Here is a 27,816-nt window from a genome sequence, read left to right on the forward strand (position 1 = left end):
GATGTCAATTAAAAACTAGGTACACTTTTAAATAATATTTTATTTTTTATCTTTGAGGGGAAATAGAATTAAAAGTGTCAGAATTATTTATATGGGGTATTTTACAATAAATAGTTGTCTGGAATTTATGATAAATAATTGAGTTCCGGTCATTATTTTCAAGCTCACGACGAAACGATATCCATCATGAAGCAGTTGTATTTTATTTTTTCAAGGTCTTTTTCCGTTTCGTTTCTTTCCCAGTTGATTTGAATCTGAAAAAGGAAACAAAAATCTCTCTATTTATAACACTAACGTACATAACATAAAAATTGTTCTTATTACTAATTATCGAATGGCAACAGTCAAACGTAAACAATTCGTATTACGAACATTTCTGACAATTTCTTTTAATCTTTTTACAGTTGCTCTTAATTCAACATTTCCCTAAACTAATTAACAGAACTGCAAAATATTATTAGAAATACTAGGAGGTGGGCCTGCGTGTAACCGAAACTTCTGTTCAGCAGAGAAAGGAGGATGTAAAATAAATCATCGTAACTGAAATGTCATATGTTTAACCCAAAAGAATTAAAACTAGTTAAATAATCACAATGGTTTATCAATGGAAATCGATACTCATATACTTCTAAACTGTAACCTCATAAAGATGATTTTTTTATTTTCTGAATACTCAAAGTTTCTTTTTTAATTATATAAGTTTTACTTCTATTCAATTGTTTCTTTATTTTTAATAAATGTTGAAATTTAATTTGATATACAATCTGTAAATTTAAATGTTTTTAACGTTATGATGAAATTCAAACTCATCCATCAAAACTTTTGATATCGCAAGTTTTTGTCAATGTTAAAATTAATTTTTTTTAAAAAAATTGCTTTCTTTGAATATTAACTCTGTTGTACGATCTTCAAATCCGCTTTTATTTTACAAGATATACATTTAAAAAAAATATCAACGCATAGTGATTTGTAGTGGACTGATTGAATTAAATTCATATTTTTCAACCTTATTAAATAACAAGTTGTTTAAAAATTACATTCTATGTTAATAGTCTAACAGCCTAAAAGTTCAATTATCTGGTCGACAAAGAATGAGTTCCAACGGTGGATAATACAATTAAAAAGCATCCCAACTAAAATTGCATCATAAAATGCTATCTGTGATCAAAATTCTGTAATTTCACATTTAATAGATATAAAAGTATTTTTTTGCTAAATAATATACGGATAGAATGCAAAATATTACTCTGATTACGTAAATTTATTGTGGAAAGGTTATTAAACGTATACTAACCACCTTCCGCGACCAGCTGTTCGCCTACCATCTATATATTTAAAATAATTGGCAAAAACCAAAGAACCAGTCCCGTAGCCAAAACCATACTGCTGAGTTCGAAATTTTCAATTTTATATAAAAGTTAATTACATCTAGATGTGTGGTTTCCTGCTCTCAGCAACCTTCCATTTTCGGGAGTAATCTCAAAAATATTACTTCTCTTTACGTTCTCTATGGGGAAAGAGTCGATAGAACCCTTCCTCAGCCACAGCTAATATTTAAAATCTTCAACGCACTGATTTCACCAATTTTTACTTTCTCGAATACGTAGTATAGAGAAAGTGTTTAGTCGTCAAAAAATTCAAACTCGAGATTTCGACGAATCTTCACTTTTTAGACGTCCTTGAGTTCGAAAAAACACATTTTTGGAAAATGTCCGTCCGTCTATCTGTGACAAAGACAACTCAAAAATACCTTGAGCTAGATGGATGAAATTCAATAAACTGTCTTAAAGCCATATTTGTATATTTCTATCAAATTTTGAGGAAAATCCGTTCAGAAAAAGTCTGTCTGTCCGGTTGTTAGAATATTAACACGATAACTGTAAATGGATAGAGCTAGATAAATAAGATTTGGTACACAGATTTAACGTCTATAGCGTAGATACATATAGACGAATTGAGCCAAATCTGACAAGGGGTTGTCCGTCTGTTCGGTCTGTATTTTCAGAAACACGTCAACGTGATAATTCAGAAGCGCAATAAGTTAAATACATCAAATTTAATACTTAATTTTGCTACTTTAAATATATCTATGTCAAATTGTTGTTTCAGTCGGTTAGGAAGAACGCGTCCTAAACACAAATTCGGTGTTTTGGATACTTTTCACCACATGAAAGGAGCTAATCGCCAAAATACTCGCCAAGGATCACACGACAGATTTAGTAAAAATACTAAATTCAGCCCAAGGTTAATATTTTGTAATGATTGTACGTCATCGCCATGCAAAGCATTCTCTAGGATAACACCTTTATTAGAGAGTATGCGAGAGAGAGTATACTTCTCTTATTGGTTATTATATATGAAAGCTCACGAGCCATAGATCATCATAAAAGAATTCCGCGTCTATTTTCGAGATCTTACAATATATATTTAGGACCTCAACAACTAGACCAAATTTTATAAATTTTATGTTGCAGAAAAAAAGCAACTTGTCATCAACTCCCACATCAATTCACTTTGATGAGCTGAATTCAGTTTCTATTCTTTATTCGGAATTGCAATGCTGATGAATTTAGTATATCAAAATGTAAATGAATTTAATTAAAAGGATGTTGCAGAAGTAACTAAAGTATGTTAGTAGATGGAGTTTCAAAAAAAAAAAAAAATATCTGCAATTGAATGTAATAGAGAGGTGACAGTAAGAGCTCATGGATGATTTTTCAGATTTATTAGATTTATAACTTTAGGTAGTCACATAATATATCCATAGGTTGCTCAAAAGAGGCATAGTTTATATTATCATTTAATCATAAATAAAAATATTATTTTCGGTACGTGTTTACAAGCTCGTGCCTCAGCTCCAGTTGACTTGTTACAATTATGACAACAAGGTGGCGCTGTCTCACCAGTTTGACGGGTGTGCCTATCCACGGTGGCGCTGCTTTTATTGAAATGGAATGCCCGCTATTGTGACAGATCAAAACTACTAAACTAATAACTTTTAACAGTTGTATATCATGTATTACATTACTTGTTGTCTTTTCTTTCAAAATTAAAATGAGATAGATACGACGAAATTAATTATAATCAATTAACAATCAATTACATGTCTTAAAAAATGAAAATTGTATATACTTACAGCTTGTGGTTCTGATTTATCGAATTGTGTTGGATTTTCTACCCAGTTAAGTTTTTCAACTAAGTCTAAATAGTTTATCTTGTTCTCTTTCTTTGGAAACCTAAAAAAATCACATTAATTATGTGAGCATGTTCTTTAAATAAATGAGATTAAATAAATAAATATTATACTCAAATCTTGATTTTGATGAAAGTTTGCAATAAATCACATTGTTCAATTTCAGAATGCTCTCAAATTTTTTAGTTATTGAAGATATGTCAAAGTTTTATTTTTAATTAGATTCGATAAAACTTTTTTTATGATTATAATCATTCAAAAATGCTTTTAAGTAAAAATTTTCATAACATTTGAAATGTCAATTTCTTTTTATATTTATGTTCAAAATGAAATTTCTAGTTGAAATTTAAAGTCATCAAACGCTCCATTCAGACAAAATTAAAATTCTTATATTGTTTTAGATTTTGAAAAATATGATTTTGAAGCGTTAACATTTTTCAGTTATAAATTTTCGCGCTATAGGATCTCCAATAAGAATAAAATATAATAAACAGTGATATTTATTTGTAAACTTCTGAATTGTAGTCTGTTAATATCGCGCTATAGATTTTCGATTTTCGATTCTTTTTACTTTTTAATTTTTTTATTGATTTCCTCAGTCTTTTTAAAATAATATAATTTAGGAAAACAAAACATTCTTAAGAGCATTTTTAACTCATTCATGCATACTGCTTTTCTGAAAAATTCAAAAAAATATGGAAAGTATTAATACTTCTATATTTCAAACAAAAATGTACCATACTTTAAAACCGGAGGGAAAAATTAAAAATTATTATAGAAATGTTTTATTACATATTTCCTATTATAAAAAATTTCACTTACTTGTATATGAAGCTTTTCATTAAATCTCGATCCAGGGGAATAGAAGTTGTTCTCATTACATAGTAGGTTCGATCTGGATCCAGATAGCCGCTTCTAGTGGGGGGGGGGATGAAAATTATCATAAAAATTGAGGATAAGCCTAAGTTGAAACATTTGCCAAGCATTTGGGACTTGCCCGCCTAGATCCTCATCAATTATTTTCAATATTAAACTGCAGCTTAGAAAGCAATAGTTTCTTCAGGAGCTGTTCATCAAAAATCGTTGGCTTTGCCAATATCATAAATATTTTTCATTGTAAAAGTTTTGTTGTTTCTTTGCATATATTGTTCCTTTCCAATTAGTTTAGAATTTTTCATTCATGGATTCCTTTATGGATATAATATATTTTAACATTGAATGTTATTTTTGCTTTAGAAAACTTGAAAAATATTTTCTGGAGGAATTTAACTATTAACATCCAGCCTCATAAACTAGTTATGACCTCGTGACTAGTTAAACCTCGTGAACGCAGTTTGATTTATTAGAATTCTTAATAATTGGAATTGTTTTTTCAAGAACAATCGACTGTCCTTAGCAGTGCCTTAATAATTATTTCTAGATACGTTTATTTGTTTTAAATTCCCTTAAAAGATTGTATTTAAATACTAAATATCTCTCTATTATTTTCTGAAGCTTATACGTTTGATATGAAATTGGTGAAAGAATCTCTAATAAGAATCTTAGATAATATGCAATACGTTTGAGTAATAAATAACACGAACAATCTAGGGTATGATATAATTGGATTACTTAAGGTAGTCTTTATTTGTATCAGTAATTTTTTTCCTTACCTTATAAGATGACACACGTATTTTAAAACTGATTCTTTGCCACTGAATTCAACAAATCCATCCGATCACTATGCAGGATTATTCAAAAAGAAGTAACATTTAAAATACGTATTTCCGATGAACTAAAAAAGATAGGGACATATACGACACATCTCTAGATGAAAGACAGTTCAAAATTTTATTTTGTACATTCCAATAATTCTGGTAAAAGCAATGCTGTTTGTTTGCAAAAGTAAAAAAAAACTACCCCTTTGGAAAAAATAATATTATGAGCTACAGTGTACTATCAAGAGTGAATTCATTGTTGCAGTGTATTGCATTTCGTTGAAAATTCAAATAAGAGCCACCTCATCATAAATGAATTTGCATTTGGTTCAAGAAATTGATAGAGGAATGATTACACATTCGAAAGGAAAAGCACCGATCAGGTGAAAATGGTGAGTACATCCGAACTGCTTTCGAATTGAAACTTAGGAAATGTAGCACTATTACGAAAGTATAAGAAAATACAGCGTGTATGTCTCCTCTATACCTCTAGCCTCCAAAATCTGCGAAATCGAATTGTTACAACAATGAGTACCATAACCAAGGGTCCATTCCTTTACATGTAGCAAAAAATTATCTATCGATTCGACGTTCGGCGCAAATTGAAAACATAAGATAAAACTTTGAACTTTCCTCTATCAAGTGAAGTATAGCATGTGTCTCTGTCTATTGCCAATCATTTGGAATATACATTTTTAAATACGCTCCTTTTTTAATAATCTTGTTTTTATAAACCTGCAGGCATGAATTTAATCTATACGTATTTCCTATCGTTTATTGACCCGAGAAATAGAAAGGTAGCTGTGTATTCAATAATATTCCTAAATAATACAATTACTAAATCTACTTCATTTCTGATGAAGAAACAATAATAACAATGAAATATTTATTTCAATAATTGATTGGATATCAATTGCCACTGTAAAATGCCAAATATATGATAAATAAGCAGAAACAGGAAACATATACTAAGGTAAACAATTTGTAAATACTTGATTAGAAATGTATTTATGGTGATCATGTAGTGATACAATCTTTTCAATTATTTGAAAATAATTTTTTGCTGTATTTTTCTTTTTTAATTCTATGACCTTTCTCTACTTTTCTTAATTTTTTCCCCTTAAAATCATTTACCCACAACGCCCACAAAGCAGAATGAATATAGAATAAATCAAATCTTTATGAGCAAGATTATAAAAAGAATACATATTTATTTTCTTTCGCATAAAATTACTTTTATAAAATGTTATCACAGCAAGTGCCTATAAAAGATTCACAACTCATTCACTGATCATAACAGTAGACTATGAAAATAATAAATGTTAATACTTTTTTTTCATCTGAAACACGAAAACACGATTCTTTTCTTTTTTCTCATATAGTAAATCGTCTTAATGTAAGAAAGGGTGCATTTCCGTATTTTAAATAAAAATTCAAACAGAAGATTCTTATCACAGAACTGATTTAAGTAGCAAAACTGACTGACAAATGAAATAAATAAAATTTTAAACCTCTTTTCTTTAAAACATCATATTACAAAAATGAAATTATTAAAGAAAATTTCATCTCTTAAGCTTTTATCTTAAATAAACTACTATCATATGTTAGGATGCCAAGCTTTCATAAGTATTTCATCAATGATTTTCATATTCATTCAGATCACATATCAAATTCGATATATATGAGAAATCTCAATAAGCAGTTTTTTAAAAATTGTTGATTGATTTACAGAATAGAAAAAAATATCTTTGGTACAATAAATTTATTTGTCATCCAGCAGAATTTAAGGAGAAAAATTACTTACTTCTCACTGTCATGTATTTTAAAAGCGAGTTTCAAATCTTCGAAATCGTAAAATTTCTTTCTATAAAGTTCCGACTGTGCTCTACCGAGAAGTTCGCTAAAACATAGTCCATTGTACTTTTCTTCTGCATAGTATCGGCCAACGGTTTTCATGGCGTGCTCCGGATAGTGATTTTTAATCTCACTTGGCATTTCTTCGTACAACACATTTCTGTAAGATAGATAATAACACCAGAATACAAAAGCAATAACCACCAGAATTATATAAATTTTAAGTTTTCAATGTCAGACATTACCAACACCCTTTAAGAGATATCGTGTATTCTTATTTGTAAATATTACATTTTGTATTTAATGGAGCTAGAAAAATGCAATATTTATAAGTTACTTTAAGACCGAATTTTAAAACTAAAAGAATATAATAGCATCTTCATTGCATTCTAATTGTTTAATTTCAAATGCGAAGGTAAAAATATTCCAGTAAAAAAACATATATCAAAACAATGTGCAATCATTCTGATTGGCCCTTTTTTATTTTATTTTTTGGATTTCCACTATTAACTATTAATTATGTTATAATATAAGTCCATACTTTTGCAATACAGTATAACTTTGCCCTCTACATCTACACCAGCAATCATTGCAATTACTAGAATATAATTTAGAAAACAAAGTTATCCGAAATAAAATTTCTATATCAAATAATAAGAAAAGAAATATTTTTAATGTAAAAAATCTCAAATTTTATCAGTTTTTTGCGATTTCTTAAATTTTATAACTAAATGAGAAAATATCGTCATTATTATGTCTAAATGTCGTACGTCAAATTTGCTAAAATATTTTATTCTTGTTTAGCTATAATAATATGCTCTCAAATAATTGTATGCCGTCACAAAATGCCTCCTGTAACAAAGACTCCCACCTGATACATCATAATCTGATATGTTTGGCTGCGAGTCATTTTTGACTTACGACATTTTGATGTAATAGTGACAATATAAAGCAACCAAACCTCATAACTTTAAAGCGAAATTCTTGTAAAATTTATTTCGTGTATCTCGGAAACAGCTCAAACGATTTGGATCAAATTTTATATTTAGATAAGTTTTGCTTTTAAAGTTTATATATCAAAGTGTATTTCCTGAAAAAACGTAATTTCACACACACACATACACAAAGAAAAAAAAAAACGATTTCTTTTATAACTAACTATTAGTCTTTTTTTATCTGCTCTCATGCTCTCATTCTCGTCATACAGCGCCATCTGATAAATTTTTATCGTACTTGCATTGTTACCATAAAATGATTATCTACTGATACCTCAAAATTTTGTGAGATGGCGCTAATGGATGTTAAATGTGGTAAAATTGAAAAATATTTATATGTATGTGATTTGTATCGAAATATTTTCTCCGAAAAAACAGCCGAGCGATATCCCAGATATTAATCATTTAAGTCACCTTATTAAAAGATAAAACTGCACTGAAAACACAGTTCACTGATTATTTAATTGTTTATCAGTGAACTTTTTATTAAAAAAAAGCACCCTAAGGACGATAAATTACTTTTCTAGAAATCTAGATTTCTTTGCATGTATCACACTTTCTTATGTAAAGTTTCACCTCCATATTTGCGGTTAACACTTGCTGCTCAACACTATATATTTCAATAGTATTTAGAAATAGTTAGTCTAAGTAATAGTATTTAGAAATAGTTAGTCTAAGTAATAGTATTTAGAAAATAATTGGGTTTTTTTTTCAATAGTATTTAGTCCTTTCTTAAAAGTCGTTTTAATTTTACTCGCATCTCTAATATTTTTCTGTTCCTTTCCTATAGTTTTTTCTTTTTTCATCTTTCTCAGTGTTACTCAACATTCATTCCCTTCTTGAACAAAAATTAACAAAAGATTAGCGACAATATTCACCACCATAGCGGTCTAATTTGCTTGGAATTGCCAGCAATACTGACTGTAACCCGGCTGCTTAACCATGAAGTCCTATAAAAAGGAAGGGACAAAGCAATGCCCCACTTTTTGAAAGTGAAATTATTAAGTACATTTTTATTTTTTATGTAATTCAGAGCCATTGTAGTTTAAAAATCGATATCGGAAAAATCGATATCGAAACTCGGTTATAATCTTATATAGACAGTATATTAGATAAAAAGCAATCGAAATAGCAAAAGCTCAGGTGAGTGATTTCAAAAACGTTTCTTAGTAACAAATTTATGTTTGTTGCATGAAACATACAAAATTATGCAGAAAATTACATTACATATAATAGACATTATAAAAAGTCTCTCCCTTTCGGGTTACTGTGGTAAGTGATTAAATAAATAGCTTCTAAGAAAAGGAACCTTAAGTTGCTGTTTCATAGAAAAATTATTGTTCTGAATTGCGGAAAATTTATGATTTTTGTATATAAGTAAATAATCAAACATATATTGAAAAATATGTCGTAAATTACCTGAAATGTTCATAATTTATTAATCCGGTCTTGCATGGATCATATCTTTCGAATCCTGATTTTAGTGATCCGCATTTTGGCGTGATCCATTCTTTGAATTCTGTCATTATTTTCCTTACGTTTGCATGAGGAAACTGTAACAAATGAAATAACGGATGATGTAAAGGGATACTAATTTATTTCATTAGTGTCTTCTGTTCTTTGAACTACACGAGAGGATGAATTACTTTTATTTAGTCTACTGGTCGCAAGTTGAGATTCTTTTTATCACTCGATTTGTTTTATACAAATAGAATACCTAACAATATCTAATACCTATAAATAGAATACCTAACAATATCTACTACCTATAAATAGAATACCTAACAATATCTACTACCTTTAAATAGAATACCTAACAATATCTACTACTTATAAATAGAATACCTAACAATATCTACTACTTATAAATAGAATACCTAACAATATCTAATATCTATAAATAGAATACCTAACGATAATAATATTAGAATGAAATGGGGAAACTGTTAAAATGTTGTGTTCTCTTCTCGACTTTCTTCTATACATCCACAAAAGGGCGTCTTTTCTATTTGATTACGTTAAGTAATAAATAAAGATAATGAATAAGCAAAGTGTGCAACAACTGACAGTCTCGCAATTCTGAAAGCACGAAACCTTAAAAAAATTTCTGGAATTTTCAAGAAATATTTAATTTGGACATATACTCGACTTTTTCAAATACAATTAGTTAGTGTTTAAATTTTGGAACAGTATTGTTACTACAGTCCTAATTAATTACCGTTCTGAACTTATTTACCTTTTTTAATTACGTTTTGCAAAATAAAATTACCTTTTGTAAATTTTCAATTGTTTTATAATTCTAACAACATGTTTTGCTTTATAAATTATGTATTTTAATATAAATCTTATGATTAAATAATATTTAGATTGTGCTAAAATAATTTTCGTTATTATTATTATTATTATTATTTTGCCCAATTACTTTTAAATTATTTTGAATTTCTTATAAACAAAGCACTAAAATCGAGTTTTTTTTAAGTGGCCCTAAATCAAAAGTTTCATTGTTTCATTTTGGCAAAATTCACTACCTTATAAATGTTTGCAGAGATTAAAATTAAAGCCATTACATATTAAAAAAATTCGAAGTTGAGGTGGAACACGACACTTGCATTGACTGGAAGCCCCTAGAGGACTCAGGGGCCGCGGTGGCCTGGTGGTAAGGTCTCAGCTTCGGAACTGGAGAGTTTCAGATTCGTGTCCCGATTCCACCGAAGTACTGTCGTGTAAGGGGGTCTGTTGCACGTTAAATTCGTCATGACCAAACGTCCTCCTGCTGGTGTGGCATGGTGTGGAGAGGGGGGTGCCAGCTAAGGTATCGTCCTCGTCATCTGACCCTTCAAAATTGCGAGGTGTGTCCCAAAATAGCCCTAGTGTTGCTTTAAACAGGACGTTAATATAACTAAACTAAATTAAACCCTAGAGGACTCAATTCGGGAGGACGAAGGGAAATAAATCGAATATAAATTTTAGACCTCTTCTCATTGATTGATTGAACACGAAATTTGATATAAATCAGCAATTTGGCATCAATTTATATAGTTCGTTATGTTTTTGTGTTACTGTGTTCACATGCATACGGAAGGCAATCAAATAGAGAACCGCCTTGAATAGATTTAAGTTAATGCAAAATTCGACAAAGATTTATAATATTGGTGCAATGACCACCTGATTCATTTAACTCGCTCCGTTTTTTGGATATCATAATCAAGGAGTGGCATATTTCCAATAATCGCGTTTTCATATCAAAGTGGACATTATTCAAACATTGTATTTCTTGAACCAACTTCTTAAACCGGAAAAATAAAAATTGCCCGAACTTTGAAATATAGGCCTTGTTTAATATAAAATTGTGATAGTTAATTAGTTAATTAATTTTGACCTCCCGATTTGAATAGATTTAAAAAGTGAGTCAGAGTTAAAATGGTGAATAAATTTTGATTCATCGAAGCTGAAAAAGTTGTGATCATACTTTAGACATTTAGAATTCGCCTAGAATTAGAAATTAGAAGTCATTTATAAGAGTTGAAAAGCAATCGTGCAATATTAACCGAACCACCAGTCTTTTATTATTTTCATATATAATATTAAACGAACAATATTTGCCCTCTGGGGGCAGAATCAGCCTTTTCCATTTTTCATGTTAAATTCAAAAACAGATAATTCGTGCAATATAAGTATATTCTCTTGAACAGTCTTTAATACTATACTCTTAAGATTTGAGATATATGATTAAATAGAAAACTATTTGATTCATTCTCTTTAAATTTTTCTAACTTGAAAGTTATCAGATCAAAGCATTCTGAGCTCAAAGATTTAATTACTATTATTCACTTACTTAGAAACATCCATGGTTTTCTAAATACATTTTTCTGTAATTTTATAGCCATATAGTGGGTAGAATACATATTATGGCTTGTTGATCATGGAACAGTTTCCATTTGATAAGGGCATAATTACTGATATTATTAAGGAAGCAGTTTCATTTGATTTCGCATATGACAAAATAAAGCAATAACATTTAGTTTACAATTAATACGATTTTGTTAAATGATTTCCTTCTAAGAACGATGTAGTGAAATAGTTTAAAATAGCCACATGTTAACGTTGCATATATATTTAAAATAGCCACATGTTGTCTTCGGATTAAAAAAAAATTAACTTAGAAAAAAAATTTATGAAGTCTTGCCTGATCACAGTGTTGCTCCATATAATCGTACGTGTACTCATCTGCTTCTAGTAACTCTAAAGGTTTATTTCTGACATATATCACACCCCCAACATAAAAATCAACAGGCTCATAAAAATTTCTTCCCGAGTTCCAATATGTTGAATGCGGCTTAACAACTTTCATTCTTTTGAGATGCGCATGTTCCATTGCACCTGGAAGAAAGTTATTGCGGATGAATTTAGAAAGTACAGATAGCTTTATGCAATGACAGCTAGGGCTTTTATCTAAATATTAATAAAAACATTTATACAAGAAGAGATACAAATAAGGCCTTGTTTGAACTTAGTGTTGACGACACTGGTCAGCAACTTTTGTATCAAAATTTGTATTGTATTTTGTATCTGTATTTGTTTGCAACGCCCTTGTATATCAGCTAAAATAGAAAGGATTCTAAAATACAAAGGATTTTGCTAACAGTATAAAAGAATGCACATCATTTCAATCGTCAAGATGCAAAATGTGGAGGATGTTGCACTTATAGCAAAATTAAGCAGCAGCTTCATTCATTATAATTTCGTGAATTCAAAAATTTTATTCATCATAAAAAAAAGAAATACAAAATCCTGAATAATATAGCGATGTAATCGAAATCTCTCAAGACAAAAGTATATTTCCAACATTACGCCCAATTTGTGGAATAAGGTTAAATTTGCTTCTTATGTTCCTCATTCAAATGTCATTCTTGTTATAGTAGGAAAGGGGAAAAGATAATGCCCTCCTTAAATATGTTGCAGATTATTTTATCTCGATTTTAACTTACACATGTTGTAGCCAAAACTTCCCCCTTCCGTTTTGAAGCAAAAATAACACTGAAAATACTAATCTACCCTGAAGATGCAATTTTGCGTTTTTGAAATTCTAATTATACTTTGTCATACTTCTTCCAGATAAGACCATTTTAGCAATACTAAGATCAAACATTTAACAACTGAGTCACAAAAAAACTTTGTTTTCTATAATACAGTATTTGACAAGAACATTACTTTTCTACTACATGGCAAGAAGCAATAATAATCATCTTTTGAAACCTAATAAATATCGAAAATAACCTAATGAACCACTATTACAAATATTCAAACATATTGTTTTTTCTGATTATTAGAACGACCGATAAATAGTAAATTAGTTTATTATTTGTCTTACTTCATTTAATTACTTCATTAGTTTATTATAACTCTTACTTCATTTCTAGATCTATGACCCCGAATTCAACCCGTCATTATTCCTACCTAAAGATATTTAGAATTATCTGACGGTTAAATACTTTCAGTATATTTCGTTTCAAAAGAGAAAATAATATGTTTTCATATTTGAAATTGAATACATGGGTATTTCTCAAAACATGAATTAATTAATTGTGAAAAAATAAAGCTCACTTTTATTTTGATGATCTGGATCTAGACCTTTTATTGCCATAGTATCGTCTTCCATAAAGAAACACACAAGATATCGACGCAATTTTTCTACAGGATCCTCAGTAATCACACGAGCAAGAAATTTTAACTGTCGGACTTTGTATCCGGATCTAAAATTGAAAAGAATTAAAAATTCCAATTTGTTTTATCTCTAGGTTTTTTTTCTAACTTATATTAAATTAATCACTAAGAGAAAGATCTTACCTCGATATTTGCCAATGTAATAAATTATTTTTTTTTCATTTAAAACAAACTACTACTATTTGTTTTATGTAAATTATTTTTTTGGAAGGGGGGGTTATTTGTTAGTTTCTCCATAAATCAATCTGAAAAAAAGGATATCTTTACAGAGAACTCAATATTATAGCCTTTTTTTGGCTTAGAAGTTTGTAAATAGTGTTAAGGTAAGTGAGTACAATGAAAAGTTAATTTTAAGCCAAAAATATCCAACAATTTTTTTATTCATTATTTCCAGTATCTTTCTTCATAAAAAGTTCGAATTTTGTTCATTCTTTTGAAGTTATATGTTTTAATATTTACATGACTTATATTTTTAACACTATATTCTCAAATTACATGTTTTGGTAAAATCTTCCTCATAAATTAAAATCTAATACATAACTTTTGTTCAAATTTGGCATAACAATTTATCAATATGTTCTGCATTTTCTGCAGAGAATAGCCAAATCTGTTTATTTCAACAGATTTTAAGGCTGTTTTAATACTTTATAACGTGAAAACTTGCAACTTTCATGTTATTTATCAGTCAAACTCTAGTATTTAAATATTGGCTAGAAATGCAGCTTCTTTCTTAGTTCAGAAACTAGATGACATGTTTTTAAAACATTTACAAAATTTTTAACAATGCATTTGGTAAACTTCTAAGTTATTAGGTTTTTTGTTTATATTTCTTCCAATTTTCAAAACACTTTTAGCTTTTAAAGTATATTGTATTTTATTTATGTTTTTAAATCGATTTTAAGTGAGAATTAAAAAGCATATTCTGTAACATTTTTCCAAAAATTTATCTCAAATGTTGTCACATACCCACCTTATTAATAATAATAAAAAAATTCATAAATAAAATTTCAAAAATTTTTCGGTAGTTAGTAGTTAAAAAATTACGAAACTACATTAAAACAAAAAAATAATTAATTAATCAAAATATGTTATCATTTAAAGGGCAAAAATTAAAATTTTTGTAAAATTATTATTTCTGAAATAAAATTAACCATTTAAAGGGCCATTTTTTTCTAGTTATATTATATTAAAATATTTTTAGGCTTGAAATTAGAATAAGAAAAGGGATTCATTTAGCTTATTAGATAAATTTAATCTGATTAATTGATTAATTTGGTTAATTAATAATTAAGTAACAAATCAAGACACATCATTTTGTCTGAGATAAAGAACTGAAGCATCTAAGTTTTTGACTTACTAAAAAAATGTGCCAGAACTTATGCCAACCTACATAATTTCATGCAAAGATTGATAAATTTCGTGGGAAGCATACTTCCCACGGCCCTAGAAAGTGTTAAAACGTTAAAATGATAACTAATTATATTAATATATATTTTCAAAAAATTAAGAGAATTTAGGGAAAAGCTGGCAGAAAAAATTATACTGCGCAAAAAATACATCTGACAATTAAAAAAAGATTTTTTTTAAATTTTGAGATGATGTAAACATCAATTTTTAACAGAAACAAAATTGTCGAGAGTTACCGCGAAAAAGCTATAAAATCTTGTATTATTTTTAATTGATTAAAATTCCAATAAAAAAATTTTTAAGTTACTCCAGATTGCACATTTTTACTCTCTTAAATATTTATATCCAAAGTTTGGTAGCTCGTCATACCAATAAAGCTACAGTGGTTTAGCAGATGATATATGTCCAAAAACGGAAGAGTAACTTATGACTTCATTCCTAACTCAGAAATAAAAATAAGAAGATACTATCCACTATAATCCAAATTATATCAGGACATGGGAGATTTTCCGCTTACTTCCGAAAATTTGAAAGAATGCAGGAAATTAAATGCATCTATGGAGGCAATGGAACTGTTAGGAATGCATAGAATTCGGAATTAAGATACAACCTAAAAGTTGAAAATAATGACTTAAGTACAGTACTGATGGTGCCAGAAAATCTCAAAACTCTGAAAGACATGATGTCAAAAATTTATATACTTTTACCAATAATTTTAAAGTTTTAAAGTGTTTGCCTTTCTTTTATTGTGAAACGAGAATTCGGAGGGAAATTAAGAATTTTGAGGAGATTTCCTTAAAACAGTGGCTTGCTCTTCGTTTATAACGGGATGAAAGCTGCACGGGAAAATGAAAAGGAAGTCAGAGATTGACCACTTTGTGGCTAAGGGTCAACCGCCTCGAGGAGGATGTCAATTCTTTGAATCTGCATGTGTTATGAGCGGGTTATGATTAAGACAGCAATCGGTCGCGACAAATGCTGTCGATATTGCTTCGTTCAGTGGTGGCGGAGTGGTCAGCTGTATACAAGAAGAAGAAGTAGCTCTAGGTAAAACCCTCTGTCCGGTATGGAGCCAACACATGCATCTTTAGTAGAATAGCGCATCGACTTTCATTTCGTTTTAAAGTTTTTGATGAAATAGAAATAATTTTATAAATAAAAATAAAGGTTTTATACTTAACTTTTATTCTTAAAAAACTTCAGGAGATCAACATTGTCTGCTCTCGGTTTGAAAGGATCATTGGTTCTGAGTGTCTGCTCTGGCTGACCGAATTCTTCATGTTTGTACAGGAGCTTGTGAGTGTGGAAAACTTCCTCTTCCTTTCGGGGGACTGGTTTCAGATCTAATACAAAGTATGCTAAACAGTTATTTACCAGTTGACAAAATAACCTACAAAATTCTGGCGATTGACAGGGCTTCTCTATTTCCAAGTTCAACGTTTCAGTTTTCAGTTCATTTTTGCAAAACATTTTTAAGAGTTTGTTTGTGTCTAGTTTGCATTATTTTGTATATTATTACGAATCTGTAATGTGAAAGTATTTCCATTTAGTTAGCAAAGTTTTCGATTTCAAATTACTGATGCACGCCACGTGATAAAATTTGAAAATCCTTTAAGAATATTCAAAGACTCAGTTGTAATCGCCGATGACGAATTGCCGTTGAGTTTTCATTGAGCAAGATTGCCAGACAACTGTTGTTATTTACGATAGTTCCAAACTTCTAAATCTGACAGAGACTTTGAGACATTATTATTATTATTTAAATAAATAAATTGAGATCATTAACATCAAAGGATCTCATTCACTTTTACTAGAGAGCCACCAAAGTCACAATTAATAATTGTCAGAAGTCTTCAGTAATCTGAGAAAATTTTGCAGATAGTGCCTTTATAAACAATTTTTTAGAGCAAAACTTTAAGAAGCGAAATTTCTTGGCGATTAAGAGTAAGTTTGTGTACAATGTACTGACTACTTCAAACAATGCAGGAGAATATGTTCAGTTCATATTCTTGATTGCAGAAGTTATAATAAAGCTTGCCATAAAGTTCAAATTTATTCAGTAGTGCTGGTGTAATGATCATCCTGATAGTTAAATTTGTTGTTATTAGGTCTAGACTTCTATTTTTAAATCATGGAGTGATGGGAAAAATGGATAGAATATGTCCTAGAGTTTCTTATTATTTCCTACTTTACAAAAATTGTTGCATACTCCGAAGCAAGATTTTCTTCAAATAAGTGACTTGATCTTCAGAAGCTATCCATTCAAAGTGTGGATTGGATTCCATGACCATTTCTGAGAAATAATCCATTTTAAAAAATATTTGAATGCCCTTGAGTCCATACAAATATAATTTTCTGGTTGATTTTTACCCAAATTTTGATTTTTTAGCTATTATATGAATAATTTTAGGGGATTTGATAGATTTTAAGGACCATTAAGGTTTGAAGGACCTAGAAACTATTTGTCATTAATAATGATTTTTTTCAGGATTTCCGAATTTAGAAATGGCTTTAGAGTTTGCTAAAGCTTCTTCTATAAAGATTGTATGAAAGTATTTAGCAAATTTATGTCGATTTGCTACATTTGCCCTGTGTTCTGTAAGTTAAAACGTTGTAGTGGAAAGTGGGGTGTTTTCTCTTTATTAATAGTAAATATTTAAAAATAACTACTGTAAATTATTTTTTTTTATTTTTATTTTCTTAACTAAAGTCCGTTTAATCCGCAAAACCGTTTGAAACGTTACGATATAACAAACTGAAATTACTACCTTTGTCGTAAGTCCCTTTGTAATAATTCTTAGTGAACTCGTCACAATCGTGCAGAAAAACCCTGAATCCAAAGATATTTAAAGGAACTCCGAGATCAAGATCTGTGTCTTTGTAATATTCCACATTCCTTTTACGACCTTCCAGCTGCAATGTGTGAAAAGGATAAAAAAATTTCAATTTAATTTTACGTTGAAAAAGAAGATTTTACTGTGATAAAATCAAATGTTCTGAAATAGAATTAAAGTTAAAAGAAAATTATTGTTTCTGCGAAGCATTAAAATAAAACTATAATGGAATATATTTTTGGTATATCTACGCTTGTCATGTATTTCAATATCAATTGAAGTCATTCATAAATATCTTTATAATTAAGTTTACGTTACAGGATTTTTTTATTATAACATTTTTAAATACTCGATACTCGAACAAATAACTAAGGCAAACAATTTTTTTTAAAAAAACCTTCCAAAATACTATTTTATAATGAAAAGTGAGAAACTTACAGGATTTGAATCTACTAAAAGTGAATTCGGATTTTGAATCTTATAATACTTTCCCCCAATGAGAACATCTTGGACATCATGAGCCAGATTCAGCAAAGTAGGATCAGCCATTTCTCCAGGAGGCAGTGAAGGTATAAGCTTCTGAAATAAAGAGAAAAAAAACCAATTGAAACAACGCAAATAGAAAGATATATAAATGTGATTTATTAAAAATGTATTAGTGGATTAAAAATGAAAAAATAATACTTTTATCACAAATATGTAAGTTAATGGAAAATATCTGATAGAGTAAGAGGCATTGACTAAACTATTCTCAGTAAATCGAGTTATTAATCGCATTTATATTCAGTTATATGTCATTAATGGTCACCTCTGTCCCGCTATCAACCCATTTTCCAGAGAAATCTCAATGTTCATTCTCTATAGAAAGGAAAAAAAACACTATAGAGTTTCCCAGTTTCAACCATCAAATTAGCTTAATTAGCTTCTCATTAAGACAAAAAAAAACTCTTATACTAAAAGTTTTTTGACAGCTGCAACAGTTTAATTTAGGGAATGTAAAGTGGCTTTCAACCATTAATTGTGATTATTTTTAACATATGTGTTACTGTATTTAAATAATTAAAATAAAAGTCTTTCTTATTTTCTTTCCGTAATTTAAAATTATTGAAATGCACTTGGATTTAAGTTCAATAAGTTGGGAAAAAACTAATGACACAAAAATGAAAAAGCAATATTTGCTGGCAACATTATGTAAACATTCTCAATTTTAGAAAGTTTTAGAAGCTGCGAGTGCTTTAATTCTTTTGAACGTATTTTATTACAATTATTTACTTATATATAGAAATATAGATCATACTAAATATCTAATTTGCAATAAATTATTTAAAAAAATGAGATTTTATTGCAGTCATTATCTATGGTTGCTCCAACATCATTATTTTTCCATAAGAATTGAAATGAATTTGAAAATTTTATCTTGGATGGTAAAATATCTACTTTTTCTTCCTGTTTGCCCAGGAGATTTTATTTTTAAGTTTGCCTTACCTTTGGAACTTGTCCCTCGGGGGGGGGGCACCTCGAAATGAGGATGAGATGCTTCCAGCATGGTGGTTGGATCTCGCCACCCTGGAGGGTACACTAATAGGTGGGGGATCTGGATCCCCCCATCGATGACGGGACGTACTTCCTTCGGGGAGGGTTGTACCGTGGCCGGTGACGGCCCTTAGGACTCAACCACAGTTCCCGCCAATTGCTGTTGCGGCGGTGCGGTCATTCAGTTTTATGGTTTAAATCCGTGTGCCTTAGGGCGGGTCGGAGAGTTAGATGGTTGACTTACCTTTGGAACTTTTGTAGGCCGTAGCAAAACTTTGGTATCAAATCTTCCATCAATCCATTTGTTGACATTTCGCTCCTCTACGAGCTGTATAGTTCCATGAGCAAGATCATAATAGAGAGTGCACTCTCTTTCCTCCTCGAACAGATGCTTGTCTTCTCCGTAGACGCCATAGAAACGCAAATGTTTCGGATGGTTTTTCAGAAATGTTGCCACTTTATAATCCTTGACATATGGTTTTCGATAAGAACGCAGGGAATTCATCTAAGAATTAGATTTTGTTCATTTGTAAAAATTCAGCAGTCTTCATACAATAAAAGAGTATCACATATATGAGCCTAAAATCTAGCTAAAAATGATTCCCTAGCTAGTCCATTATCTAAAAAATGATCCACTATGATCAACTAGAAAATGATGTAGCTAATCACATTTCTGAAAACTTTGTTGTAATAAAAATTTCAAGTTTGCATCTTACTAAGCAAAAAAAAAAGACATACTTTTATACACGAATGCAAAGTTAACAACAGATATACTTTCTTCACTTAGGTTGCAAATATCCTTTCTTCTTACTTTTTGCTGGCGTAATATATGATTCAAAAATATAAAAATGTTTTTCCACATATCAACTCAAGATTGATTTAATTTATCTATTGATTTATAGCTGAAACAAAAAATATATTCACATTAAAATAGTTTATTAATTTGTTAATCACGATGTGAAGCAAATGTGTCTCACTGAAAAGGAATACGTTTGTATCATACATGCTTCATGCGAAATCTTAAGAAATCTTAACTCAGCGACTGTTCATACTAGCCATAAATGCATCATAAAGGTCATGTAAAGGTTGGCCACCTGAACAAAATGAGCTGGAGGCTTTATGTATATGGCATGTTTTTCTTTTTTTATCAATGGCTTATCGATATTTGTTGAGCCATTTAATAAGAATTTCTGAATTTGGGTTCATATTCATTTATAGAACCATGAAATGAATCATCCTTTTCATCGGATAGTGTATCATCCATTCTTACCTAGAAAACATTTCTTTTTCTTGTAACTATCAATATTTCATTTTAAAATATTGTTACGAAATTTCCCGGGTTCGTTTGGATAGTGGGAGTTATATGGTGTGGAGAACGCTCAATCAGCAGGCGGCAGTAGAAAATAAAACAACGACATTTATTTACACGAAGACACACAGGACAGCACAAAGACGACAACTATATACAGCACAAAAGACGATTATCTTCAGCCGAGACGTGCAGCATACAACAGCATACACAGCAGCATACAACAGTATACATAGCAGCATACAACAGTATACCCAGCAGCTCCACTCCGTCGCTGCTCCGCTAGTCCCTGGAAGACGAGTTCTTCACCGTCACTTCCGACTACTCTTCGACTCCACTGGTCCATGACTACAATTCACCGTCCTGGATTCACGACGACGACTACTCTTTCGCTTCCGACTATTCTCGCACTCCACTGGCTCATGACTCTATTCACCACTGGTTCACCACTCAATTCACCACCGCCCAGCAGCTGCTGGTGCTTCCTTTTATAGGTCTCAGGAGGCGGGACTAGAAGCCTCTCAACCAATCAGGAACGTTCGAGGCGTATCTCCGTTCCTACTGGACGGATCGGGAAAATTCTCGATGTTTCGGGTATAATCTATTTTGGCGCCAAAGTCGCCAAATTCGTCGCCAAGTCGCCAAGCTCTGGGACCTCCTATGGAACCAGCTATGCTGGGAAGCCGCATCATAGGTTCGTAACAATATATATAAAATTATAAGATGAGATAAAATTTGTGGTATAAACGATTTTCACTTTGACCTGTATTGCGCTGCTAACATATTGCAATTTCAAATAAACAACGTTTACATAAATTAAAACATGAATAGACGCGATCGTGTTTTGAATCACATAAGCTTCACTTGGTCTGCTTAGTTGATTTTATCTAGCAGATCGAGTTACACATACACGCTTCACATTCAAAAACATTATTTTTGACAGTTATATCAGATTAATAATTACTTGATAGATTTTGTTGCAATTTTTTCTGCTTTACCAACAAAAATTGTTCAATGCCTATTGTATCCCAGATAGCACATCCTGTTTCACAATATTATACATTATTGTTAAATATTATATTATTTAATATATTACAATATTGAAAATATTGTTTTATATCATACAATATTTTATAATATATGTGTGCGATAATAAGGATTGTATTCACGCAGTGATGAATCATTTTGCAGCAATAACTCTTACTTCATTTCTATCTTCAGTTATAGGATCGACAGGATCGGGCTGAGGCGATCGCACTCTGTATCCCATTTCAATCAAAAAATTCCTGGTGAAGCTGTCGCAGTTAATTAGTTTATACTCCCTTCCGTTCACGAATAAAGTTTCTCCTATATTTAGATCGTCTATGGTGTAGAAACCCCCTTCAGGTTTTATAAATTTCCCTTTGGCGACTATGCATCCTGCAAAAGAAAAACAAAATTGCATCAGAATCTACTGACAAATTATGAATTTTAGTAGTTGAAATGTTATTTTACTAAATACACAAGCATTAACAACTCAACTATAATATTGGTCCAACTATAATACATTTTAATGAACGTTGTGAATGCATTACTAGTAAAGTTATTTCCGAAAATTATTTATACATTTGGGAAAAATATTTCAAATCAAGAAATTAATGTCATAATTTATTTAAAAGTGTATGTAATTTTTTTCCGTTTTAATATGAACTGTAGAAAGATTTATATCTTACTAACTTAAAAACACGTTCTATATACTTAGATGACTTTAAAAGCTTCAAGCTTTTTTAATGCCATTGTTGGTCAAATATTGAATTTTAAAATATTACTGTTATGATATTTTTGTAGAATAATTTTTACGGAGGGGGAATTCTGTCCTCGAGTGTGTGTGTGTGTGTGTGTGAGAGAGAGAGAGAGAGAGAGAGACAGAGTTTTGTTGCCGTTATATAGCTCTACTGTGGGTTATATGTATATGGTGATTCAAAACTCAATAACTAAGTTGTTGGGCGGAATAAGAAAAGTAAAGAAAGTCAAAATCACATCGGAATAAGCTCAAGTCATTTAAAGTTCCATCTGTAACAGTTTTCTAATGCAGAAGGAATGAACATCCCAACTTCGTCTCAACAATCTCCAATAGCATTGCGCAGGTCAGTGAAATGCCGGGAAGTTTCGAAAGGGTGAAAAGTATGTATAACTGCAAATAATAAGATTCTTGAACAAAAATGTATCTGAAAGTATGAAAGCGCTTACTAAGTGTAAAAAAAAATATTTAAAAAATTAATTAATTCTCTCCTTCACACACACACGTTATTGCAGTGGCATTTCTATACAATTCATGTATTCTCCGATTCATCCTTGTGACTTTTCCATTCGTGCAATTTTATGGAATTCTGCCTCTGTTCTTTTTATTTCACTTAAAGATTTGCACACTGAATTTTGATCAATCTATATATAACAGCGAATATAAATGAGAAAGACCTCACTTCGAGTAAAATTCTAAAGAAATCTTAACTGTTTTGCTTTTTATTATTTAAATACAAAAAGAAGAAAACTCATCTGAATGGTTTATTTCATTGCTCACATGTTGAAAATTACTTTGACAATAATAAAAGTTTTAAGTAAATATTCAAACTTAAAAAATCCATTCATAATAAATCTATTTTCTGACCATCCTCTTCAATTTATGTATAGATTTTAGCTTAAATGTTTTTTTTATTTGCTAAAGTCACAAATAACTATGTTTCTTTTTTACATCAATCCATTTCAACGGATAATTTTCACTAATACCTTTCAAATACTTCTTGATCTGTTTTCCTTAGATGTTAGTTAGCAACGTCTTCATCAACAGTGGACTAAGTAACAAATAAAAACATCTATTCTGTGCATATCATTTCTAACGCAAATAGTGTGACATTGATTTTCCTTATTATGCAAGACCAAATAATTTTTGTAATAAATAGGTGCGATGTCTTTACCTTGAGGCAATCCGCTATTCTTCTGAGGAGGCTCATAGATCTTCATATCATCGTCATCTAAAAAGTATAACACGTTGCATTTTCGATATCTTGTAGTCGATTTAAAGCCTTCACCAAGTGGATCTCGATAATATGCTCCAAATGTTAAAACCTATCAATAACAAGAAATAATATTAGCTACAACACTATTGTGCCATTGGCCACCGAATATGATTGTTTAAAAATAATTTAAAACGTTAAAATTGAAAATGTTGGTCTTTTAAAATACGTAGTAACTACAAAACTAAGCAGAATTAGTATCAGAATTCTGCGAATTTGTCCATAATAAGGAAATCGATTTAAGAGATAATAACACATAATAAGTTTACCACACGTATCATTAAATATTACGGTTTTTGCAATGTAATGAAGTAGCTGATTCAAGACGTGTCAAGGCTCTTCGAGGGCCGGAATAGCCTGGTTGGTAGAGCATTGGATACGTGTCCCTTAGGTTGCCAGTTCGAAGCCTGCCGGCCGAAGATTCCCCGTGTGCTTGGTGCCTGACGCGCGTATAAATCCGTCGTGGTCACAAAGTCCTCTATGTCGAAAGTAATATCACTGGTGGTATTGGATCAGGGGTGATCGTTCTCTGATTCAGGTCTAGATTACGATTTGTGGATGAGTGAATGAAATGCGTGAATGAATTCCGCCCCATAAAAAGGGTTGTGACGTGTGTGTAGCTAAGTCATTCTCTTGGCCCTAGATGGCGCTACTATAAAAACAAGAGACGCTCCCCCGCCGGCTTAAAATCGCTGTCTTCGTAACAGCGGGCTTGTCCTTGCCAAATGCCATAATAAACAACAACCCTTCGAACTTAAATAGATGTGTGGTGCACTTAATGTGCGTTATGTGGATTTATAATTCCATTAAAATCATTCACATTAGAATTTCGTTTAAAACAATTAGTAAAGGTTAACATTTATCTTCATGAAGAAAATTCCACACAATATTTTTGAGTTCTAGAGAAATAATTTTTGTCTACGTCAGCCATGCCAATCTTCTACTTACTCTAACTATATGATGCAAAAAAGAAACGGGAAGAGATTGTCTCAAATTATACCTCCAACAAACGTCTTATTAACAAATTTCAAGAAAATTTATCTCAACCTAGTTCTTAATAGTATTGTCATCAATATTGCTTAGCATGTAACTTAATGAAATATTCCTTTCCAAACATCTTTGCATATTATTTGTATATAAGCACCAAATAAGATCAAGTCATGCTCATATTTTACATACCAAAGGTGTTGCGGCCTTTTAATTTTGAAATTCATTTAAGAATTTCAAAATTAGGGAATTCAGGAATTTATTGAGGAAAAATACAGAAGATAGGTATTAACAGTGTGCTATTGGAAAACTTTAGTATTACCTGAATGCCATTGGCAAATATAATCAAATTTTACTTACTAAAGAACCCATTATCTGGAGATCTTTGGGGATTTATTGATAGCATGCGTTTGATTGCAGTAAACTTGGCGAAATGAGTGGCGATTATTTTGGCAATTAATAGCTGCCCTGCATAATTACCGAAAACATTTCAAAGCATAGTATCAAATTTTAAAAACATTTTGCATGAGTCCAGTAATAAGCAATCAAATTTTAGATGACCATTACATTTGTCACGTAACAGCGACGTCCCGAAGAATTAATTTCCTTTATATATGTCTGAATTCTTTTTATTCTTTGCTTGTCTTTATTTCCCACTGAAAATACTAATTGTTCTGATCATTTCTTTAATACTTTATCAAATTCAGTGTAATCAAAGATATGTTTGAATCAGACTATAATCTTACTGGTGCAGCATTGTAATTGAACATATCATTCCCTAGTAAACGAGCGGCACGAGAAATTTTTGGAGCTTTGGCATCTGAGTCTTCTTCCAATGGTATTCCATTTCTAAATACAAATCGCTGAGGTCTATGATAGTTGTTGTCATGTGGCTAAAAGAAATAGAATAAACATTTTACTTATAAGATATAAAATGAAAAATTTAAAAACATTTTTAAGGAAATCTATGAAATCTACGCAATCTACGCACTGGTATTATTAATTGATAATATACAATATTATGAAAAGGCCAAGCATCTTTTACTGATTTTAACATGCAAAGAAACATTCATGTCCGAATTGTAGATAATAAAAAATAATAATAAAAAGTTTTGTAACAGTCAAAGATTACCAAAGTTTAAAACAGTGTTCGCCAAACAAACATTTTTCCGAGACGATAACTCGCTGAAAGGAGTAGCCTCATTCGTTTTTGTTGCACCCAAATATTCTGATCTTATCTGAAAATTGCTGGTAACAAAATAGCGGACGTTAATATCTAATGTTTGGCACGATTCAGCTGACATTGGCGAGCTGAGTTTACTCTTTAGTTTTTCCCAGTAATTTATTGATTTAAATATTTTAAATATCAATCTTAGACAAAATATATCTGTGTATTACCTATTTCAGAATACTCTAAGGAACGAGAGTAATGAACTATTGATTGAACTGCAAAACAGCTCCCAAAATGCTAATTATTCTTTCAATAAGAAGCTATTTGATTGTTTTAAAACAAAATACTGCCCTCGGCAACTAGTTAATTACACACCATCTAGGAATTAAAAATAATTTTCAAAACAAAGAACCATCCCCCCCCCATATACAAACATTCTATTATTTACTATTTCTTACTTCATATCAAAATTAATGACATCTAGATAGATTATTAATGGTCTTCCTACTCTCATCCATATTCATTTTTGAAAGAAAACCTCAAAAAATTACTTCACTGTACCTTCTCTGCAGAAAAATTCTAATCGAGTGCTTCCCAATTACAAGCACTAAATAAAACATCTAGATGTCATTAACTTTAGCCTTCACCAATTTTTATTTTATATGAAAGTACATGATTTTTATGTATTAGCAAGAGTCGCCTGGACCTCCGCCTCCACTTCCAAAAAATATTACAATATAAAACTTGGTCAAAGGCTCCCATCTCAACAACTGGGTCAATTTTTCCAATTTTCTTTACCAATTAAATTCGCCTCTTCATAAGCATAGCCAATTAATCATATTTCTCTATCATAATTATGCAATCACGATACAAAATATTACTTTCATTTGTTTTCGTAAGATGTATTTCATCAAAATTAGGAGGCTTGACTATGCTGATACCCTTAATATAGTCACCGAAGGCGGCTAGTATTAAAATATATTTATCTACTTATTGAATTCCTTTTTATTACAAAAGGAGTATAATAAAGATGTAATAATAATAATATAAGCAAAAGTAAATTATAGTCTTATTCTGATTGGTTAGCTAAACTTCAAAGTGGGGAAATTTTCAAGGCGTAGGAAATTGATTAATCGGTCTAGTTGCTGAGATTAAGGACTCAATCAAAGTTTTGTTTTGCTATGTCCCACAAAATGGATTGGAAGCGGGTAGGTGACCATTGATGATGTATCTAATAGCCATGAACTTTAATTTGAGACTAAAATTATAGAAATCTATCCAATGGTTGTAGCTGACGAATTTTGTCGCAAGTTTTCCCCCAAAGAAAATTTACAGAAATATAAAAAAAATTTGATGTTTCTCAAAAATGGAACATAATGGGAGCAGGCGATCATTGATAATGTATCGACAGATCCTGAGTTTTCATATGAAATTAAAATGCTCGAAACTGATTCAGTAGTTATGGTTGGCGGACTTTCCAGTGGGTTTTACATATAAAAAAATGTAAAATAAAGTAGTGCTTTTCAACTTCTTTCAAAAATTGAAATTAATGATGGGGAGAGCAGGCGAACATTTATGTTCTAACAAGAAGTTATGAAATTAGAACCAATTTTTGGTGTTATGTGACTAGTTTCCCTTTGTATTTTAAATATACAAGTTATATAAATAAATACTTACATTAAAATGAGGCGAGAAACCAGGAATTGTGCATCCCAAGCTGTTCTTCATATTTAAGGGTGTGTTTATAACAAATACTATAGACTCTTAGGTGGAAATGTCATTTCATATTTTAGAGTAAAAATTACTTAAAAGAAATCAGTTTTGCTTTAGACGCTTAATAAGATGTTGCCATTTTGAATATCTCTATCTTAAGAAAACATGTATATATTAATTCAGTATAGGCAAATGTGAAATAATTTTTTTTATTTAACTTTCAATATAAAGTTTTAAAAATGTTTTACATGTTAGTAAAAAATTTTCAAATTAATACTAATATGTAACAAAACAAAATAAAATAATCAAAATAATCAAATCCGTAACAAAATAATCAAATAGCGGA

General features: G+C 30.4%; 2 protein-coding genes across 2 annotated transcripts; both read right to left on the reverse strand.

The window, feature by feature from the left end:
* Positions 1 to 164: 164 nt before the first annotated feature.
* LOC129972735 (EF-hand domain-containing family member C2-like) lies at positions 165 to 17,161 on the reverse strand. The gene is made up of 8 exons (XM_056086980.1): positions 17,080 to 17,161; positions 16,069 to 16,213; positions 13,344 to 13,492; positions 11,926 to 12,119; positions 9,159 to 9,292; positions 6,695 to 6,904; positions 3,137 to 3,236; positions 165 to 254 (listed from the first exon to the last, which is right to left on the reverse strand). The coding sequence occupies exons 1-8, from the start codon at positions 17,159 to 17,161 to the stop codon at positions 165 to 167; spliced, it is 1,104 nt and encodes a 367-aa protein (XP_055942955.1).
* Positions 17,162 to 18,508: 1,347 nt separating this feature from the next.
* LOC129972745 (EF-hand domain-containing family member C2-like) lies at positions 18,509 to 27,485 on the reverse strand. Its single transcript, XM_056086992.1, has 6 exons — positions 27,435 to 27,485; positions 25,333 to 25,479; positions 23,501 to 23,651; positions 21,751 to 21,965; positions 19,482 to 19,742; positions 18,509 to 18,562 (listed from the first exon to the last, which is right to left on the reverse strand). Exons 1-6 carry the CDS (start codon positions 27,483 to 27,485, stop codon positions 18,509 to 18,511), a joined length of 879 nt encoding a protein of 292 aa, XP_055942967.1.
* Between the last annotated feature and the right edge of the window lie 331 nt (positions 27,486 to 27,816).

The sequence above is a fragment of the Argiope bruennichi genome, chromosome 1, assembly GCF_947563725.1.
Source record: "Argiope bruennichi chromosome 1, qqArgBrue1.1, whole genome shotgun sequence".
In the NCBI taxonomy this organism is placed as follows: domain Eukaryota; kingdom Metazoa; phylum Arthropoda; class Arachnida; order Araneae; family Araneidae; genus Argiope; species Argiope bruennichi.

Bases quoted from the DNA above. Each gene is read 5' to 3' on its own strand.
- LOC129972745 (XM_056086992.1), bottom strand. From the start codon at position 27,485: ATGAAGAACAGCTTGGGATGCACAATTCCTGGTTTCTCGCCTCATTTT. The intron at 19,743-21,750 runs GTAAGAGTTATT...TCTAATTCTTAG, and splicing joins TAACTGAAGATAGAAATGAA to ATGAATTCCCTGCGTTCTTA. The intron at 18,563-19,481 runs GTAAGTCAACCA...TCCTTTCTATAG, and splicing joins GGCCTACAAAAGTTCCAAAG to AGAATGAACATTGAGATTTC.
- LOC129972735 (XM_056086980.1), bottom strand. From the start codon at position 17,161: ATGGTCATGGAATCCAATCCACACTTTGAATGGATAGCTTCTGAAGAT. The intron at 16,214-17,079 runs GTATGCAACAAT...ACTTTGTATTAG, and splicing joins GAAGAAAATCTTGCTTCGGA to ATCTGAAACCAGTCCCCCGA. The intron at 3,237-6,694 runs GTAAGTAATTTT...TGATTTTTTTAG, and splicing joins AAAATACATGACAGTGAGAA to GTTTCCAAAGAAAGAGAACA.